This window comes from Scyliorhinus canicula, chromosome 18, assembly GCF_902713615.1.
Source record: "Scyliorhinus canicula chromosome 18, sScyCan1.1, whole genome shotgun sequence".
NCBI classification, from domain to species: Eukaryota; Metazoa; Chordata; class Chondrichthyes; order Carcharhiniformes; family Scyliorhinidae; genus Scyliorhinus; species Scyliorhinus canicula.
Window position 1 is genome coordinate 110031806 of NC_052163.1, and position 20989 is coordinate 110052794.

At 46.1% G+C, this 20989-nt stretch overlaps 1 protein-coding gene across 2 annotated transcripts in view; it reads left to right on the forward strand.

Moving 5' to 3' along the window:
• The window catches only part of LOC119953281 (CREB-regulated transcription coactivator 1-like), an 87900-nt gene that overhangs the window by 55428 nt on the left and 11483 nt on the right, over positions 1-20989 (forward strand). Inside the window, exons 11-13 of one of the 2 annotated variants that reach the window (XM_038777372.1) lie at positions 1323-1424; positions 14940-15020; positions 16523-16700. In XM_038777372.1, the coding sequence (XP_038633300.1) occupies positions 1323-1424; positions 14940-15020; positions 16523-16700 (361 nt within the window). The remainder of the gene's footprint in view (positions 1-1322; positions 1425-14939; positions 15021-16522; positions 16701-20989) is intronic. The other variant, XM_038777373.1, reaches the window with a different exon arrangement.

The following is a 20989-nucleotide window of genomic DNA, read 5'->3' on the forward strand; positions in this document are numbered from 1 at the left end:
GTCGGTGTTGCCAGCAAGACCAGCATTTATTCTCCATCCCTAATTGCCTTTGAGAGGGTGGAGTTAACCTTTTTGAACCACGACAGTCCATTTGCTTCATGTAAAGAGAACAATAACAGGTCTTGGATTGAAACAAAGGCCTTCAAAAGAGCTGCAGTATTCCGGTCTGGGGTTCTTGCATTACAGGTTGGCACACTGTGAAAACTTAACTGGTTCTTCACAGAGAGAGTATTAAACCTCCCACTTGTATAGCTTCCTTCAGTACCTCAGGATGTTTGAAAGCACTTTAACCAGTTAAATAAAGATTTGCATTTATATAGTGCTTTTAACAACCATTGGATGTCTCAAAGCTCCTTGCAGCCAATGGAGTGCTTCTGAAGTGTAGTAATGTCAAATATGCGGCAGCCAGTTTGTGCAAAGCAAGAGTCCACAAACAATAATCCAGTAAATAACTAGATAATTGCTTTACTGATGTTGCTTGAAGAATAAATTTGGTTCAGGACAGGCCTCTGCTCTTCTTGCCCTGAGAATGTGATAGAAAGAAGAGAGAAAGCAGGAACCCCAGGGAGAGAGAATGTGAGCTGAAAGAAACCCAGCCGGGGAAAATGGAAATAAACTCGGGTGAGCATCAGGTGGGGGCAGTTTGCAAACTTGGAAGTGAGGTGATTGGAGAAAATAGGGAAAAGGGGAGTTGAAACAAGGGATAAGTAAGCAGAAGAAGCAACTGTGAGCGATTGAAAGGAAGATGATAGGAGAGAATGAGGAAGAGGCAGTGGGGAGAGAGGAAGCGAGGAAACATGGAGCACGTAAGAGTAGTAAGCAGGGAGGCGTGAAGAATGATTAAGCAGTGAGGGAGAATGAGCAAGAGAGATTAAGTGAATGGAGGAGGCAGCAAGTGCAGAACAAGGCTGTGATGGGGTGGGAAGAAAATTGGAGGGAGCACATCGGTGGGAGAGAAAGCCAACAGGAGTACAGCAAAGTGGGAGCATGTCCGGGTAGTGAGTGGGGGAGAGAGGATGTGGGTGCAAACAAACCAGGAGAGAGAAAACACCAGTTTGTTCTACAATTCACCTATTATCTCATTCGGCCACTTGGAATGCAATCTCTGTAACACCTTAACATAAAAAGGACTTGGAATCCCAAGTATCTCTTACTTCAGATTGAATTTGGCATTGGTTTCAGATAGCCATGAACTGATTTGCGTGGAAACAAGGGATTGGAATAGTTACACCGGCATTATTACCTGCATCCACTCAGAACTTCCAAAGATACTATACTCTGCCTATCTCAGCAGCCGTTCTTAACTCTGTGTTGTTCTGTAGGCTTCCCTCCAGCAGTACCGCAATAATGCTGGATCTCCAGCCAACCAGTCTCCCACCTCCCCTGGCTCCAATCAAGGCTTCTCTCCCGGCAGCTCCCCTCAAGTAAGGGAATCTTTGCTTCCGTGCTTGGCTTGATGTTGTGACTAATTCATGGTTTGCAATGAGGTTATCCCATTCTTGCCATGTCACAATTTGCTTTGTCACCTTCCATCACCATGCTTAGCTGTTTAACCAAGAACTGTTTCTGAGCCTTTTTAATGTTTCCATTTCCACTTGTGTTGGTGTGTGTATGACTGTGTGACTGCACATGTCTGCGTAGTTCTGTGTGTGCGTGCATGTCGCTATGCATGGATCTGTGTGAAATTTGATCATTCTGTACTTAATTGATTGCTGGCTATATGGATATATGAAAACAAATTCCAATTTCTTTATATTAAGATACTGACAGGGCAGCACGGTGGCGCAATGATTAGCACTGCTGTCTCACGGCACCGAGGTCCCAGGTTCGATCCCGGCTCTGGGTCACTATTCGTGTGGAGTTTGCACATTCTCCCCGTGTTTGCGTGGGTTTCACTCCCACAACCCAAAGATGTGCAGGCTAGGTGGATTGGACACGCTAAATTGCCCCTTAATTGGAAAAAATGAATTGGGCACTTGAAATTGATATATTTTTTTAAATATTGATTAAGCAGAATTAGGAGCCTGGATTTTATTGCAAGGTTATCTGTTCCACTTCTGAAAGAAGGATATGTGCAGAAGCACCTCCTGCAGGAGAGAGTGTGAAAACTTGAGTGATCAGGAGTTGAGAAGCAAGGGAGGACATGAATGATCATGCTACTTGGGAACATTCTCTAGACCTCCAAGTAAAGATAGATGTGCAAATCTGTAGAGAAATCAGAGATTTGCAAGGAACATAGAATGGTGACATTGGGATAATATTCGGGTAAAGGAAAAGGAGAAGAGGAATTTCTGAAATGAATGTCTTCAGGAGAATTTCCTTGAACGTTATGCGTTTGATTCTCCCAAAAGGGATCAAAGTCCCCTGTCAAGCCCCACGTTTCCTAGTGCTCGCAGTGCCGAGAAATATTCAACGTGACTCGCATTGAAAAAGGGTCCTGAACGGGGAACGCACAGCCTAGGCCACACATATCACCGTTTTCTACATACTGGGCAGCCCCTGAACAAGCGCGCGCACGCAGAAAATGGCACCATGGCAGTGCCAACCTGGCTTGGATGAAAAATTATCTTAAGAACAGAATCATGCAAATTGTTATTTTACCATTCTGGAGGATGATAGACAATGGTGTTTCCCATGGTTCAATGCTCAAACGAAGAGCAGTATTGGTTGGGAAGTTTGTTAGTTAGGGAAACAGGCAGGTGTTTCTGTGGCCGTAGATGTGACTCCAGGATGGTATGTTGCCTCTCTGGTGCTAGGATCAAGGGTGATGAGCCAGAGGTTGTGGTCCATGTTGGTACTAATCATAGGTAGGAAAGGGGATGAGGTCCTGAAAGCAAGACTTTAGGGAGCTAGGAAAGAGATTGAAAAACAGGATCTCTAAAGCAGTAATCTCAGGATTCCTCCCTGCTCCAAGTGCAACTGTGGTGGGGTTCTATATAGACCCACAAACTGGTAATGGCATTCAACAGAAAATTAGAGACCCCTGCAAAAAGGAACATCTGTAATTATTGGTGACTTTAATCTGCATATAGATTGGGCAAATCAAATTAGTTACAATACCGTAGAGAAGGAATTCCTGGAGTGTATACAGGATAGTTTTCTGGATCAGTACGTTGAGGAACCAAATAGAGAACAGGCCATCCTAGACTGGGTATTGTGATTTGAGAAAGGAATCATTGGCAATCTAGTTGTGCGAGACCCTTGGGTTGAGTGACCATAATATGATAGAATTTTTAATCAAGATGGAGAATGACGTAGTTGATTTTGAGACCTGGGTCCTGAATCTAAACAAAGGAAACTAGGATGATGTGAGGCACAAGTTGGCTATGACGAATTGGGAAATGTTACTTAAAGAGATGATGGTGGATAGGCAATGGCAAACATCCAAAGAGTGCATGGTGAACTGCAACAAAAAGTAAAATGGGTAAGGAAGAAGCATACAAACTGGCAAAGAAAAACAACAGACCTGAGGATTGGAAGCAGTTTTGAATTCAGCAAAGGGAGACCAAGGGGTTGACTAAGAAGGGGAAAATAAAGTATGAGAATAAGCTTGCAGGAAACATAAAAATTGACTAAAAAGTGCCATGGGTATTTGAAGAGAAAAAAATTGGTGAAGACAAATGTAGGTCCCTGACAGTCAGAACCAGGAGAATTTGTAACAAAAAAATGGCTGACCAACTAAATACATACTTTGGTTCTGTCTTCACAGAGGAGGACACAAATAAGATACCAGAAATGTTAGGGAACAAAGGGTTTAGTGAGAGGGAGGAACTGAAGGAGAGCAGTATTAGTAGAGAAATGGCATTGCGGAAATTAATGGGATTGAAGGCTGATCAATCCCCAGGGCCTGATAATCTACATCACACAAGACCTAAGGAAGTGACCCTAGAAACGTTGGTCGTGGGGAAAATTCTAGAATCTTATAGTCAAGGATGTAATAGTAGAACATTTGGACAACGGTGGCAGGATCGGACAGAGTAAGCATGGATTTGTGAAAGGGAAAATCATGCTTGACAAATCTACTGGAGTTCTTCAAGAATGTAACTAGTAGAGTTAATGAAGGAGGCCAGTGGATATGGTTCATTTGGACTTTCAGAAGACTTTCGACAAAGTCCCACTTAAGAGATTAGTGCATAGAACTAAAGCGTATGGGATTAGGGGTAGTGTATTGAGATGGACAGGAAACAAAGAGTAAGAACGCATGGGTAGTTTCCAAATGGCAGGCAGTGGATAGTGCTGTACCACAGGGATGGTGTGCTCGCGTTCATTAGCAGAGGGATTGAATTTTAAGAGCCGTGAGGTGATGATGCAGCTGTACAAAACCTTGGTAAGGCCACATTTGGAGTACTGTGTGCAGTTCTGGTCGCCTAATTTTAGGAAGGATGTGGAAGCTTTGGAAAAGGTGCAAAGGAGATTTACCAGGATGCTGCCTGGAATGGAGAGTAGGTCTTACGAGGAAAGGTTGAGGGTGCTAGGCCTTTTCTCATTAGAACAGAGAAGGATGAGGGCGACTTGATAGAGGTTTATAAGATGATCAGGAGAATAGATAGAATAGACAGTCAGAGACTTTTTCCCCGGGTGGAACAAACCGTTACAAGGGGACATAAATTTAAGGTGAATGGTGGAAGATATAGGGGGGATGTCAGAGGTAGGTTCTTTACCCAGAGAGTAGTGGGGGCATGGAATGCACTGCCTGTGGAAGTAGTTGAGTCGGAAACATTAGGGACCTTCAAGCTGCTATTGGATAGGTACATGGATTACGGTAGAAAGATGGGGTGTAGATTAATTTGTTCTTAATCTAGGACAAAAGTTCAGCACAACATCGTGGGCCGAAGGGCCTGTTCAGTGCTGTATTTTTCTATGTTTTATGCTGAGACCCCAGCAATTCACAATATATATATATTAAAGATTTAGATGTGGGAACAAAGCGTAATATCTCCAAATTTGTGATGGCACAAAGTTGGATGGGAGTGTGAGCTGTGAAGAGTGATTGCGACAAGTTGAGTGATTGGGTAAATGAATGGCAGATGCAGTATAATCTGAATAAATGTGAGGTTATCCACTTTGGGAGCAAAAACGGGAAGGCAGATTATTACCTGAATGGCCATAAATTAGGAGGCAGCATGGTGGCACAGAGGTTAGCCCTGTTGACTCAGCACCAGGGACCTGGGTTCAATTCCAGCCTTGTGTGACTGTGTGATGTTTGCACATTCTCCCCATATCTGCGTGGGTTTCCTCCAAGTGCTCCGGTTTCCTCCCAGGTTAAGTGGGGTTATGGGGTTACAATGATACGGTGGGAGAGTGGGCATAGGTAGGATGCTCTTTCAGAGGGTCGGTGCAAACTCATTGGGCTGGATGGCCTCCTGCACTGTAGGAATTCTAGCTCCTACTTTCTATGAAACAGGAGAGTTGAGTGATTAAACACGTGCCTGGAAAGTTGGTCGAGCAGGGAGGACGGCAGATTTGAGGTATTGGGACCGGTACTGGGGAAGGTGGTACCGGTACAAACCGGACGGTCTACACCTGAAAGGACCGGGATGAATAGCCTCGCAGGCAGATTTGCCAGTGTTGTTGGGGAGTTTTAAATTAGATTGGCAGAGGATGGTAACCTGAGGGCAGATTCAGAGCAGGGAACAGGAGATAGAGAGTTAGTGAGTGACTGAAAGACAGAAGCAGCACTGATTAAGAAGTGTATAACACAGTAATTTGGCAGTGTTAAAAAGTATATATGTAAATACAAGGAGCATAGTAAATAAAGCAGATGGGCTGAGGGAACAGATAGATACATGGCAGCAACATCACTCTAATGATAATTTGGCTTAAGGAGGAACAAAAATGGCAGCTCAACATCCCTGGGTATGGAGTTTTTAGGCAGGATGGGGGGAGAAATAAAAAAAAAGGTGAGGCTGTAGCATTATTGGGTAATCAATTTACAGTTGTGAGGAGGGATGATATACTAAATGAAGCATCAAATGAGGTCATATAGGTTGAGCTCAGAAATAAAAAAGGGGCCGGTACACTGTGAGGATTGCACTGTAGACCCCCAAATCATGGAAGGGAGCTAGAAGAGCAAATATGTAGACAGAGTTCTGAGTGCAAATGCAATAAGGCAATAATCGTTGGGGACTTCAACTACCCCAATATCAATTGGGATTCAAACAGTGTGAAGGACACATTCTGGAACTGCATTCAAGCGAATAACGAGAGGCAGTGCAATTCTAGATTTATAGTTCAGAAATAAAAAAGAACTACAAAGGAACTTTGACCTGCTCTCCACCAGGAAAGCAGTGCACTAACTCCGCCAGGCGCGCGGGACCGTGTACGAACACGGAGACAAAGCCAGCCGCCTGTTGGCACACCAGCTGAGAAAGCAGGCAGCCACCAGAGAAATTGGGCAAATCAGGGGTACCAGAGGCATGTTGGAAACAGAACCAGAGAGGATTAACAAAACCTTCAAGGCCTTCTACCAAGAGCTGTACACCTCAGAGCCCCCAACGGGGAAGGCTGGGATGAACCGGTTCCTTGATGGACTGGTCATACCAGTCGTGGGAGAGGGAAGGAAACGGGACCTGGAAGCACCACTAGCACTGGGAGAGATCATGGAGAGCATTAGCTCCATGCAGACGGGGAAGGCGCCGGGACCGGACGGATTCCCGGCGGACTTCTACAAAAAATTTGCGACAGCGCTGGCCCCGCACCTGCGGGAGATGTTCACAGACTCGCTAGCTAGGGGCACACTGCCACCCACGTTAGCACAGGCCTCAATCTCGCTGATACCTAAGAAAGACAAAGACCCAACGGAATGTGGGTCATACAGACCCATATCTCTGCTGAACGCAGACGCCAATATACTGGCCAAAATCCTAGCCAAAAGGCTAGAAGACTGTGTACCTGAGGTGGTCACAGAGGACCAGACGGGCTTCGTCAAAGGTAGACAGCTCACCTCGAACATCAGGCGCCTGCTGAACGTGATAATGACCCCCTCCGGGGAGAGAACACAAGAGGTGATCGTCTCCCTGGACGTAGAAAAGGCCTTTGACAGAGTCGAATGGAAATACCTCATAGAGGTACTTGAGCGGTTCGGGCTTGGAACAGGGTTCACCGCTTGGGTAAAACTCCTATACAACGCCCCCATGGCGAGTGTACGGACCAACAATACCAACTCCCAATACTTCCAGCTGCACAGGGGCACCAGACAAGGATGCCCACTGTCCCCACTGCTGTTCGCACTAGCAATCAAACCGCTAGCAATTGCGCTCAGGGCAGCAAAAAATTGGAGGGGGATCCGAAGGGGAGGCAGAGAGCACAGAGTCTCACTCTATGCAGACGATCTGCTCCTCTACATCTCGGACCCACAAAGCAGCATGGACGGAATCATCGCGCTCCTGAAAGAGTTTGGAGCCTTCTCGGGCTACAAACTCAACATGAGCAAAAGCGAGATCTTCCCAGTACACCAGCAAGGGGGGGGGGGGGGCAGCACTAAAGGGGCTGCCGTTCAAACAAGCCCGACGTAAATTCCGCTACCTGGGGATCCAAATAGCCCATGACTGGAAAGGGATCCACAAATGGAACCTCACCAGCCTGGCGGAGGAAGTAAAAAAGGACCTGCAAAGATGGAACACGCTCCCACTCTCCCTCGCAGGAAGAGTCCAGACGATCAAAATGAACGTATTGCCCAGGTTCCTCTTCCTGTTTAGATCCATTCCGATCTACATCCCCAAGGCCTCCTTCATAGCGCTGGACAAACTTATCATGGCGTTCGTATGGGGGGGGTAAAAATGCTAGGATCCCAAAGAAGGTCCTACAGAAAACAAAATCCGGGGGGGGGGCTAGCCCTCCCGAATCTACAATTCTACCACTGGGCGGCAACAGCCGAGCGAGTAAGGGGATGGATCCAGGAGCCAGAAGCCGAGTGGGTGCGTGCGGAGGAGGCCTCCTGCATGGGGACCTCCCTCCGGGCCCTCGCCACGGTAGCACTCCCATCCCCACCCAAAAAACACTCCAGCAGCCCAGTGGTGACAGCCACCCTCCAATCCTGGAACCAACTGCGGCAGCAATTTGGCCTGAACAAAATGTCGGACAAGGCTCCCATCTGCAACAACCATAGGTTCAAACCAGCACTGACTGACGCCACCTTCAAAAGGTGGAGACAGGACGGGGGGACACTGACAGTCAGAGACCTATACACGGACGACAGGGTCGCAACACTGGACGAACTGACAGAGAAATTTCAGCTAGCTGGGGGGAACGAGCTACGGTACCTGCAGCTCAAAAACTTCCTACGAAAGGAGACAAGGACGTACCCACAACCGCCACGACAGACACTACTGGAAGACCTACTGGACGCAAGTATCCCAGAGAAAGGGAACTGTAGTGACATGTATGGCCGACTGGTAGATAGGGACGACACCGTACTGGACGCAACAAGAAGGAAATGGGAGGACGACCTGGGGATGGAGATAGGGTGGGGACTCTGGAGCGAAGCACTGCATAGGGTCAACTCCACCTCCACGTGCGCAAGGCTCAGCCTGACGCAACTAAAAGTGGTACATAGAACCCACTTAACGAGAAACCATATGAGTAGGTTCTTCCCGGAGGTGGAGGACAGATGTGAGCGGTGCCAAAGAGGCCCGGCCAACCACGCCCACATGTTCTGGTCTTGCCCCAGACTTGTGGAGTACTGGACAGCCTTCTTCGAGGCTATGTCCAAAGTGGTGGGGGTGAGGGTGGAGCCATGCCCGATAGTGGCGGTCTTCGGGGTTTCAGACCAGCCAGATCTATTCCTGGGGAGGAGGGCTCTTGCCTTTGCCTCCCTGATCGCCCGCCGTAGAATCCTGTTTGGCTGGCGGTCAACAGCACCGCCCAGTGCTGCAGACTGGCTGTCCGACCTCTCGGATTCTCTCCAAATGGAGAAAATCAAATTCGCCATCCGAGGGTCGGACCACGGCTTCCACAGAACGTGGGAGCCATTCATGCAATTGTTCCGGGACTTGTTTGTGGCCAACGTACAAGAGGAAGAATAGTCGGGGGAAGGTAGCCGGCGGGGAGGGGGGGGGCTACGGGCTCGTTACGGGGGTTTGATGGCTAGCTAAGGCCCAAAACCAAACTAAATAAATGCCAATAAACATGTTGGGGAATGTAAAATATGTATGCTGGCAAAGAGGGGGAGGCCACAGTTATTACTACGAAGATGCTCACCTGTAAATATATATGTTAATTTTTGCGTGTTTTTTTTTCTCTCTCTCTAACAATTTGTAATTTGTTCAATATAAAACATGAAAACTGAATTTTAAAAAAACATTTATATAGTTCAGAAATAAAGCTGGGCAAGTGGATGAAATAGCAATGGGAGATCATTTTGGAAATAGTGACCAGTATACAGTTAGATTTAGCATTGTTATGGAAAAAGACAAAGATAGAACAGGAGTAAAGGTTCTAAATTGGGGGAAGGCAAATTTTACAAAAAAAACTGGGATAGGCTGGCAGGAGTAGAATGAATACAACTATTAGAAGGAAAATCTTTGGGAGCAATTGAAAGGTGAAATTCTATGGGCACAGTGTAGACATCCCCACAAAGAAAAAGAGTGTTACTGCCAAATCTAGAACCCTCTGATCATCCAGAAGCATACAGGCCAAGGTAAAGCAGAAAAAGAAAATTTCTTGACAGTCAGAAAAGACTTAATACTGTGGAAAGCCTGGAGGAGTATAGAAAGTGCAGGGGTGAAGTAAAAATGGAATTAAGAAATCAGAGAGGAAACAAAAAAATATTGCAGGAAAAATCAAAAAGTCCTATGATGTTTTACCAATACATTAAGAGCATGGTAGCACAGTGGTTAGCACTGTTGCTTCACAGCACCAGGGACCCAGGTTCGTTTCCCGGCTTGGGTCACTCTCTATGTGGAGTCTGCACGTTCTCTTCGTGTCTGCGTGGGTTTCCTCCCACGAGTCCCGAAAGATGTGCTTGTTAGGTGAATTGGACATTTTTTTTTAACAAAGGTTTGTCTTGAGGGATGACTTTCAATAGATTGCAGCGAGATAGTTGCTCTGCTACGTACTAAACCCTGAGCCAGAATCACGTTGTCTACGAATATTTTAGCACCAGGTTCCCCATGAACATTGTGAGCGTTTATAGAGAGAGGCGGCGCCCATCCGGCCGCGCTCCAGTCCAATATCAGGTGGCACTCCTCACCGACCGGAGTCGGCTATCCCAGGCCAACATGTGATCCACGGCACTAGGGTATCGTTACTTTTAGGCGGGATTCTGACTGAGAGGCGTTCAGTCATAATCCCACAGATGGTAGCTTCGCACCATTGGCTCCTCAGCCAAGCACATACACCAGATGTCTGAACCTGCGGTTCCTCTCGTACTGAGCAGGATTACTATTGCAACAACATTTTGTAATCATCAGTAGGGTAAAACTAACCTGTCTCACGACGGTCTAATCCCAGCTCACGTTGAATTGGACATTCTTAATTGTCCCTCTGTGTACTCGAAAAGGCGCTGGTGTGTGGCGAATCGGGGATTTTCACAGTAGCTTCCTTGCAGTGTTAATGTAAGCCTACTTGTGACAATAATAAAGATTATTATTATTAAGGCCATGTACAGCAGTAGTAGGACATCCTTGAGAGGGTTTGAGGAATTGAGAGAACTTGAAGTGCATGTTGAAGGTGGCAGGACAGGTGAACAAGGTGGTCAAGAAAGCGTGTGGAATGCTTTCCTTCATTGGGCAAGGTGTTGAATACAAAAGCAGGGATACACAATGGATTTGTATAAAACGCTGGTTAGGCCATAGCTGGAGCTTTGTGCACAGCTCATCACATTACAGAAAGGACATAAATGCTCTGGAGAGAGTGCAGAGGAGAGTTACATGAATGTTGCCACTGTTTGGAAATTGTAGCTATGAGGAGAGATTCGATGGGCTCCGGTTGCTTTTCATAGAACAGACGAGACTGAGGGGTGACCTAATTGAGGTATACAAAATTATGAGTGGGTCTAGAAAGGGTAGGTAGAAAAGATTTGTTTCCCCCAGCTGAGGGGCAAATTACCAGGGGGCATAGATTTAAGGTGATTGGGAGAAGTGCGAGGTGATAACATTTTGAAGACGGCATAAGGAGAGATAATATAAACCTAATGACACAGTTCTAAAGTGTGTGCAGGGACCCGGGCATTCATGTACTTATCTTGAGGTGAAAGGACATGGCGAGAGAGTAATTAGCAATGCATGTGGGATCTTGAGCTTCATCGATAGAAGAATTGGGTATAAAATCAGGGAAGTTATATTGCACCTTTAAAAAGCTTTGGTTAGGCCACAACTAGAGTATTGACAGATCTTCCAATTAAATATTAATTTGATGTCAATTATCCAATAGAAATCACTGATATTTAAAGGTGGCACTATTGGTTAGTGGAGATTTGTGTGTGAAGTTGGATCAAAGAAATAAAGGTATTTTGTGAAGAAGCAGAACTCTCGTTTCCTTTACTCTATAGCAAACCAGAAGTTTGAACAGGATACAGCATTTAAAAAAAAATCTCTCCCATTAATTGATTGTGCAAGGGCTAGGAGACGCATCAAGGCTTAAATCTCTGCGCAGCACGGTGGCGCAGTGGGTTAGCACTGCAGCCTCACGGCGCCGAGGTCCCAGGTTCAATCCCGGCTCTGGGTCACTGTCCGTGTGGAGTTTGCACATTCTCCCTGTGTTTGCATGGGTTTCGCCCCCACAACCCAAAGATGTGCAGGTTAGGTGGATTGGCCACGCTAAATTGCCCCTTAATTGGGAAAAAAATTGAATTGGGTACACTAAATTTATTTTAAAAATGAAAAAGAAAGATTTAAATCCCATTTAAGATATACTGAATGGCCCCTGAATGAAGACAATACCAATGAGGTTCCACTTATAGTTTTTCCTTTAATATTAATCAGACGTGCAAATAATACTTCAAATTATAAGGTAGATTTCACTTGAAAATAGTTGATACGACATAGATAAACAACCACAAACATTCGTATCATTCCCCACACAATTGTGATACTACATAGTTCCACAATAAACAGCTCTTTATGGTGAGTCCAGAATGCTGACCAGTGAGAGCTTTCACCTTTGAGTTTCATGGATACAATTTATGACCAGCAAGGCACATTTCTATGAACTCACTCTCCTTTTGGTCATGACAGTTCTGGTGGTGTAGCTTTCCATAGTTCCTTTTCAACCAACCAACCAATAGCATTCCGGTTCATGACTTGACCGCTTCAGGAAATAACCCAGCGCTTTGGTGTCTGAGGTATTCACATAGGTTTTAGACCTTTTTACCCAGCTCACACAATATTTCCAAGAGCTCATGTTGTCCTTTCTGTCAAACAGAAAAACTGAACTCTTTCTGAGAGTGATTTGCTTCTTCTCTCAATAATTCAATGTTTCCTCTTTCTGTCCCTGACTGCTTTCTCTTTATGCCTGCATCTGTATGCTGATCACAGTCACCTCCAGCTGTTCTGCTTGTAGCTCACCTTTTGTGGCTAAAGCTTTCCTTTGTGTCCGTCAGCCATTCGGTCAAAGTCCTTTTCAAACATTTATAAAAACAATTGCAGATTCCACAGACCTTTTAAAGAATGACAGATTTCCCTTACTATACTGCTTTGGGTCAAAGGTCGTCACTATACTGAGAAAGTAATTATCTGTATGAGAGTCCTCGTGAGGGTGCAGAGCAGATTTCCCAGAATAGTTCCGGCGATGATGGATTTTAACTACAAGGTTAGATTGGAGAGGATGGGGTTTTCTATTTGGAGCACAGGAGATTGAGGGGAGATTTGCTTGAGGTGCATAAGATAAATGACAGGTCTAAATAAGGTGAACGAAGAAAAGCTATACCTGTTAGCTAATGGTACAAGGACCAGGGGGCACAGATTCAAGATTTTAGACAAGCGATGAAGGGCGGGATGTGAGGAAGAACTTTTTTATGTGGTGAATGGTAATGATGTAGAATTCACTGCTACAGGGATGGTGGCAGTGGAGACGATGAGTTGCTTGAAATTGGAAGTTGAGGGAAATAAACTCGAAACACTATAGGCATAAACTGTGAAATCCTACTTCCCGGATTACTCTACTGAGAGCCGACAAGAGATTTGATTGTCCGAATGGCCTCCCAAGCCATTCTGACTCTGAAGCATACAGCAAGCATTCTCTGCAAAGCGAGAGAGCTAGAATGAGCAAGGAGATTGGCTGAGGAGAGTGTAACTGCAAATACCTTCTTTTGATGAATGTGAGTGGGGACGGTGAGAACCTTTGTCTGGCTACTGTTAGAACCCACCAGTACACCATGGAGCAGGATCGCACCTGTTCTTGCAACCAGTAAAAGTCTCAATGAGGATCTACGCCAAGTGCGAATAATATTGAGGATCAGTATCTGGTCAAATAATAATAAGGAATAATATTGACAGTCGTTCTTTGCACGAAGAGTCTTGTATTGTTGATTTTACTATGAAATAGGATTTCGCCCTAGAAGATAGAAACCTTGGAAGTCGAGGGTTTACTTCACAATGTGCTGAGTGAGGTTGAGCTAACACTTACTTGCATTCCATGGGACATACCTTAGACGGAGGGGAGTCAGCAGGAGGGCCCTGGACAGAGTGGGGAGTCAGCAGGGAGGCCCAGGGCAGAGAGGGGAGTCGGCAGGGGGGTCCCTGGGCGGGGAGGGGGAGGGGCCACAGGCAGAGAGAGGAGTCGGCAGAGGGGGCCCCGGGCAGAGAGGTGAGTCGGCAGGGGGGCCCTGAGAAGAGAGGGGAGTCATGAGGAGGGGCCCGGGCAGAGGTGAGTTGGCAGGGAGGCCCCGGGTAGAGGGGGGATCAGCAGCAGGGGCCCCGGGATGGGAGTTTGGGGGGGGGGGGGGGGGGGGGGGGGGGGGGGGGGGGGGGGGGGGGGGGGGGGGCAAAGAGGGGAGCTAGGAGGCAATAATGCTGGAGCTGAATCCAGTGTTTGCTGTTGCTGAATCAGTCTAGTTAGGCCTGTGCATGTTGGAGGTGCAATCCGTGTTGTTACGCTGGCCCTCCTGGAACTAATGGATGACACATTTTCTTTGCAAATTCTTTTTTGAAATTCGATCTTAACCTGACAAAGCATTTCTCAAGCTGAACTAGCAAGTTTGCAGAGCTGCAGTAGGTTTGCCATAATGGTGATGCGCCATGGTTACAGCTTAGTAGCAGCTTCTGATTGATGCTGCATCATAGCAACACATGGAAGTTGCAACATGGAAAAAGGACTCTTGGCCCATCAAACCATGTTGGTAATTTCCTCTCTTTTTTTCATCACATTTACCCTCTTCTTCCCATTCAGAATTAGTGGAAGATGTAATGTCCAGGGAGGAGCAGTTCCATGGACTGTCCACTACAGAGTGGAGAAGATGTTTCCACAAGTAGGAAAAACTAGAAGCAGAGGGTACAACCTCAAACTGAAGGTACAATCCTTTAAAACAGAGATGAGGAGGAATTTCTTCAGCCAGAGGGTGGTGAATCTGTGGAACTCTTTGCCGTAGAAGGCTGTGGAGGCCAAATTGCTGTGTGTCTTTAAGGCAGAGATAGATAGGTTCTTGATTAATAAGGGGATCAGGGATTATGGGGCGAAGTCAGGAGAATGGGGATGAGAAAAATATCAGCCATGATTGAATGGCGGAGCAGACTCGATGGGCTGAGTGGCCTAATTCTGCTCCTATGTCTTATGATAAGACCAGACGCTGGGTGCAGGCAAAATAAGCTTGACCTGAGAGACACAGAGCACTTGGTGTCTCATTTTCAGTATAGTTTTTACCGAGCGATTACATTATAGACTATAACTGAATGAAGCAATCTCAGAAAAGTGTGTGCGTGTACTGTGTGCTTGTGTGTGTCACAGGACGATTAGTACACACTAAATATCTCATTTGTGAGCAATAAACTCTCCTCTTCCCATAGACATCCATACTTGGCAGTGTTTTTGGAGATTATTACGATCAGCAGCTGACAAACAGACAGGCCAACTCCCTGTCTCACCAGGTAAGGACCCAGGCCATTTCCCTTTTGCAATGGTTGGGAAGGCTAAGCAACTTGTAAAAATTGAAAAGTTTTTAAAATTGGCTCAATGTTTGTAACTTCAGTTTAGTTATTAGTGAGTTCACTAACAAGATGCTGCCGTCAGTCCAAAAGGTCTTTGCCTGCCACACAATTGAGTAACATTGTATACCATTTTCAGTGCGAGTGCAATGTCAGGTACATAGGCTGCGCATCCAAATGATTCGTTGATTGAATGAAAGATGTTCCTTTGGCTATTCATAGTACACATAGTACAGTACTCAAAGAACCAGCCAGTACTTGAAAAACCCTAAACTTCTACGGTTAGATACGGTACTGTGATTGGTCAGTATTTGCTGAACCATGGGCGGGATTCTCCCCTAACTGGCGGGGCGGGCTGTACCGGTGCCGAGGAGTGGCGGAATCCTCCGCACCTTCAGGGGCTAGGCTGGCGCCGTGCCAGCCGGCGCCGAAGGGCCTCCGCCAGCCTGCGCGGGAGCACCAGCATGCACTGGCGTCATCCCAGCGCATACGCAAGGGGGTTCTTCTCCGCGCCGGCCATGGCGGACTGTTACAGCAGCCAGCGCGGAAAAGTGCCACCATGGCCCCCCCTCGGGCCCGATCCCACCGCGCCCCTCCGAGGACTCCACTGGCTGCCCGTAGAGCCAGATCCCGCCGGTACGGACCTGGTTTGATTTACGCCGGTGGAACCGGCCATCGGGGGGTGGGGAATCGCTGGGGGGGGGGGGGGGGGGGGGGCGCTGCCAACAACCCCCGACCGGCGCAACACGATTTACGCCCCCGCCGAAAAACCGCCGCTGGAGCAGCCGGCGGCGGGGCAGGATTCACACCGCCTCCTGGTGATTCTCCGGTCCGGCGGTGGGTCGGAGAATCCCGCCCCATATCTTTTTATTAAAACAGTAAAAAATATATACACGGCCAAACGGTATAAACACTAATTTGTGTTGGGGAAACCGAGTGCTCTCCCCTCCTAAGTGTGCTAATAGCTACACTAACAACCAATTTAAGGTGGAGACTGAAAATGTAGGAAATCCTCTGCAGTGCGTCTTGTCTGGCAGCTACTGTGGAGAAAGAAACAGTTAACATTTCAAGTCCAATTTGACTCTTCTTTGGAAGATGCTGCCGAACCTTCCAAGGTTTTCCAGCATTTTCTGTTTTTATTTGAGATTTCTGGCATCCACCATATTTTGCTTTAATATTTGTCACCAATTGAAGATTGTAACGTGGCTGATTTACACTTGTTGGAAGTGACATATATTCACACACAGCCTAAGAGCAGCCCACCACTGGTTTGCGTCTAGGAGCCGCCGCTGTGATGGCGACCCCCCCCCCCCCCCCCCCCCCCCCCCCCCCCCCCCAACCACTCAAAGATAAGAGTCCAGTGGCTTCACCTCCCAGCATTTAGGTCTAGAGCCCAGGAGAATGGATCCAGGACACAATTCTAATAATTATGTTCTTTATTTTAGCTTGAACAGTTTAATATGATTGAGAGCCCGAACAGCACCAACAGCCTGTACAACCAAATCTCAACCCTGAACTACTCGCAGGCAGCAATGATGGGGCTGACAGGGAGCCACGGGAGCCTACAGGACTCACAGCTCAGTTACAGTAATCACGGAAATATTCCTAACATCATTCTGACTGGTGAGTACCTCACAACATCATTGTAGCAAACCATACATCACCATGTAACAAGTTGGAGCATAAGTCACAGCAACAACTTACTAATACAACACAGGCAAACGGGTAGAAATGAACTTCTGTGCCTGTATTCATCTGGGGGCCAGAGGCCATGGTCCACATTGGTACCCATGACTTAGGGAAGGGGATGAGGTCCTGAAAGCAGACATTAGGGAGCTAAGAAGGAGATTGAAAAACAGAACCTCGAAAGCAGTAATCTCTGGATTACTCCCAGTCCCATGTGCAAGCGAAAATAAAAACAGGAGAATAGAGCGATTGAACATGTGGCTGAAAGCCAGTGTAGGAGGGAGGGCAGCAGATTTCTGAGTCATTGGGACTGGTTGTGGGGAAGGTGGAACCTGTACAAGCCAGACAGTCTACACCTGAACAGGACTAGGATGAATATCCTTGCAGGGGGATTTGCTAGTGCTGTTGAGAGGTTTTTAAACTAGATTGGCAGGAGATGGGAAGCTGAGGGCAAATTCAGAGCAGGGAACGGAGATGGAGAGTTAGTGACTTACTCTGAAAGACAAGCAGCACAGGTTAAAAAGTGTACAACCCAGAAATTTGGCATTGTTAAAAGGTATATATGTAAATGCGAGGAACATAGTAAATAAAACCAAAGGGCTGAACGCACGGATAGACACATGGCAGCATGGTATCATCGTTATAATTAAAGAAAATGATACGGGTGCAGCATTATTGGTTAAATAATCAATTACAGCTGCGAGCATGAATGCTATACTTAATGAAACGTCAAATGAGGAAAAAACAAATTTTATAAAGCTGAGATGTGAGCTAGCAAGAGTCAACTGGATACAGCTGTGAAAAGGAAAACTGCCAAATCAATGGGAGGCATTCAAGGGTGAAATTCTACAGGCACAGTACATGTCGCACAAACAAAAAGGGTGGTGCTGCCAAATCTCGAGCCCCCTGGTTATCCAGACACATACGAGCCAAGATAAAGCAGAAAAAGAAAGGTTATGACAGTCATTCAATTTTTTTTAAATTTTTTTTATAAATTTAGAGTACCCAATTATTTTTTCCAATTAAGGGGCAATTTAGTGTGGCCAATCCACCTAACCTGCACATCTTTGGGTTGTGGGGGCGAAACCCACGCAGACACGGGGAGAATGTGCAAACTCTCACAGACAGTGACCCAGGGCCTGGATTCGAACCCGAGATGACAGTCATTCAAGACTTGATACTGTAGAAAGTCTGGAGGTGTATAAAAAGTACAGGGGTGAAGTAAAAATGGAAATTGGGAAAGCAGAGAGGATACGAAAAAATATTCCAGGTAAAATCATTGAAAAGCCTAAGATTTTGTACATAAACATTAAGAGCAAGAGAATAACTAAAGAAAAGGTAGGGCTTATCGGAGATGTACATGGTAACTTGGGTTGATTCAGAAGATGTGAGCAAGGTTCTCAATGAGTACTTTGTCGCTGTCCTCACCAAGAAGAGGGATGATGCAGACATCCTTATCAAAGAAGAGGCGTGAAATATTAACTACAATAAGCATAGTGAGAGAGCAATTACTGGGGAGGGACTCGCATCCTTGAAGGTGGATAAATCACCAGGGGCAGAAGGCTTGTATGCCAGACTGTTGAATGAAGTCAGGTGGGAAACAATGAATGCTCTGAGGATCATTTTCCAATCTTCATTCAATACAGGCGAGCTCCCAGAGGATTGGAGGGCTGTGACTAATACCATTATTTAAAAAGGATGTAAGAGATAGGCCAGAAACTATAGGCCAGTCAGTCTGACTTCAGTGGTGGGCAAATTAATGGAAACCATTCCGAGAGACAGGATAAACTGTCACTTAGAAAGGCACGGATTGATCAGGTAAATCGGCATGGTTTTGTGAGGGGAATATCGTGTCTTTCTAATTTAATAGAATTTCTTGAGGAAGTAACAAGGAGGATTGATGAGGAGAGTGCAGTGGATATTGTCTGAATGGATTTCAGTAAGGCATTTGAGAAGGTCCCACGTGGCAGACTGGTCAGAAAAGTGACATTTCATGGCATACAGGGGAAAATGGCTGTTTGGATCCAAAATTCACACGGTGATGATCGATAAAGGTTTTTGCAAATGGAAACCAGTGGTGTTTTGCAGGGCTTAGTGTTGGGCCCATTGCTGTTGTACATGTTAATGACTTAGATTTAAATGTGGGATGCATGGTAGGGAAATTTGCAGGTGATAGAAAAGTTGGCCGTGTAGTTGATCGTGAAGGTGATAGCTGTCGACTCCAGAATGATATCAATGGTTTGGTTGAATGGGTAGAGAATCAGCAAATGGAATTCAATCTGTGTGAGGTAATGCATTTGGAAAGGGAAAACAAACAAACATAGCTCAATAAACAGGAGGTTATTGAAGAAGTGAGCGACCTTGGAGTGCATGCCCAAGGGTCCTTGAAGTGGCAAGACAGGTGAACAAGGTGGTCATGAAAGCATACAGAAAGCACGGTGGCCTAGTGGTTAGCACAACTGCGTCACGGCGCTGAGGTCCCAGGTTCGATCCCGGCTCTGGGTCACTGTCCGTGTGGAGTTTGCACATTCTCCCCGTGTCTGTGTGGGTTTTGCCCCCACAACCCAAAAATGTGCAGAGTAGGTGGATTGGCCACGCTAAATTGCCCCTTAATTGGAAAAAATAATTGGGTAATCTAAATGTATTTATTTATTTATTTTTAAATTTAAAAAATGAAAGCATACAGAATGCATTTGTTTATTGGGCGAGGTATCGAATACAAAAGCAGAGATGTGATGCTGAATAAAATGCTGGTTAGACCACAGCTAGTATTTTGTGTACAGTTCTGTTCACCGCATAACTAGAAGGACATAATTTCTCTGGAGCGAGGCAGAGGAGATTTCCAAGAATGTTGCCAGGGCTTGGAAATTGCAGCTATGAGGAGTGTTTGGATAGGCTAGGGTTGTTTTCCTTAGAACAGAGGGGTGATGCAGTTGAGGTCAAAATTATGAGGGGCATAGACAGGTGAAACTTGTTTTCCCTAGCTGAGGGGTCAATTACCGGGTTTTTTTGGGGGGGGGGGGGGGGGGGGGGGGGGGTAGGCCTAAGTTGGTGGTTGAGGCTGAAAGACTCAGCTTGTTTAAATGATACCTAGATCTGCATCTGAAGTGCTGTAACCTGCAAGGCTGCGGACCAGGTGCTGCAAAGTTAGAATTAAAATTAGCAGCTAGTTTCTTTGTTCTCTTTTTTTGACCGATGCAGACATGATGGGCTGAATGGCCTCTTTCTGTACCATAACTCTTCTATGGTTCTATTGTTACATGATTCGATGACCTGCTGATCCGGTACAGAGCATAACTGGTGTGGGAAATGGAATATCACAGTGAAGCGGCCTGGACAATTTGGAGTTGGGGCACTCTAGTGGGGCAGTGTAGAGGCAGAGCATTCACAGGAACACACAGAAGGGCATGAATGGCAGTTCAACATTTTTGGATACAGGATTTTCAGATGAGACAGAGAGGAGGATAAAAAGGGAGGGATGATGACATTCACAAAACAAAGTTGTGAAGAGGGATGATCTAGGAGAAGGATCATCAAGGGAGGCCAAAACAGAAAATGCTGGAAATACTGAGCATGTCTGGCAGCCCCTGTGGAGAGAGGAACCAAGTTAACTTTCTAGTTCAATGACCTTGATTAGAACTGGAAATAGTTTGAGAGGTCACAGGTTTTAAGCAAGTACAGAGGCAAAAAGGGAAGTGGCAGAGAACACTATGAAAGGTCTGTGATAGATTAGAAGTCAGGGGTGATTAAGTGACAAGGAATGATGGTGCAAGGCAAAATACCGTGGTAGGTCAAATGTAAAAAAGCAAAAGATGTCTGAAGGAGTTGTAAATTGGAAAAGCAGAATCATAGCGAACAGAGACCTAAAACAAAAAAACATAAGACGACATTGAGATCATCATCTGAAACTGTTGAGCTCCAGGTTGAGTCCAGAAGGTTAAGTTCCCTGTCGAAAGATGAAGAGTTCCTCGAGCTTATGTTGAGCTTCATTGGAATACTGCAGAAGGCTGAGGTCAGGGTGATTCAATGATTAATGGTATATAAGTATTATCATAGAATCCTTACAGTGCAGAACGAGGCCATTCAGGCCGTAGAGTCTGCACTGACCCTCTGACATTACAGAACGAACAGACGGGCTCTCGGAAATATGATAGCCTAGCTATTACTGAGACGTGGCTTAAAGAAGGGCGGTATGGCAGTTCATCTGATCACAGGGTTTTCATTGG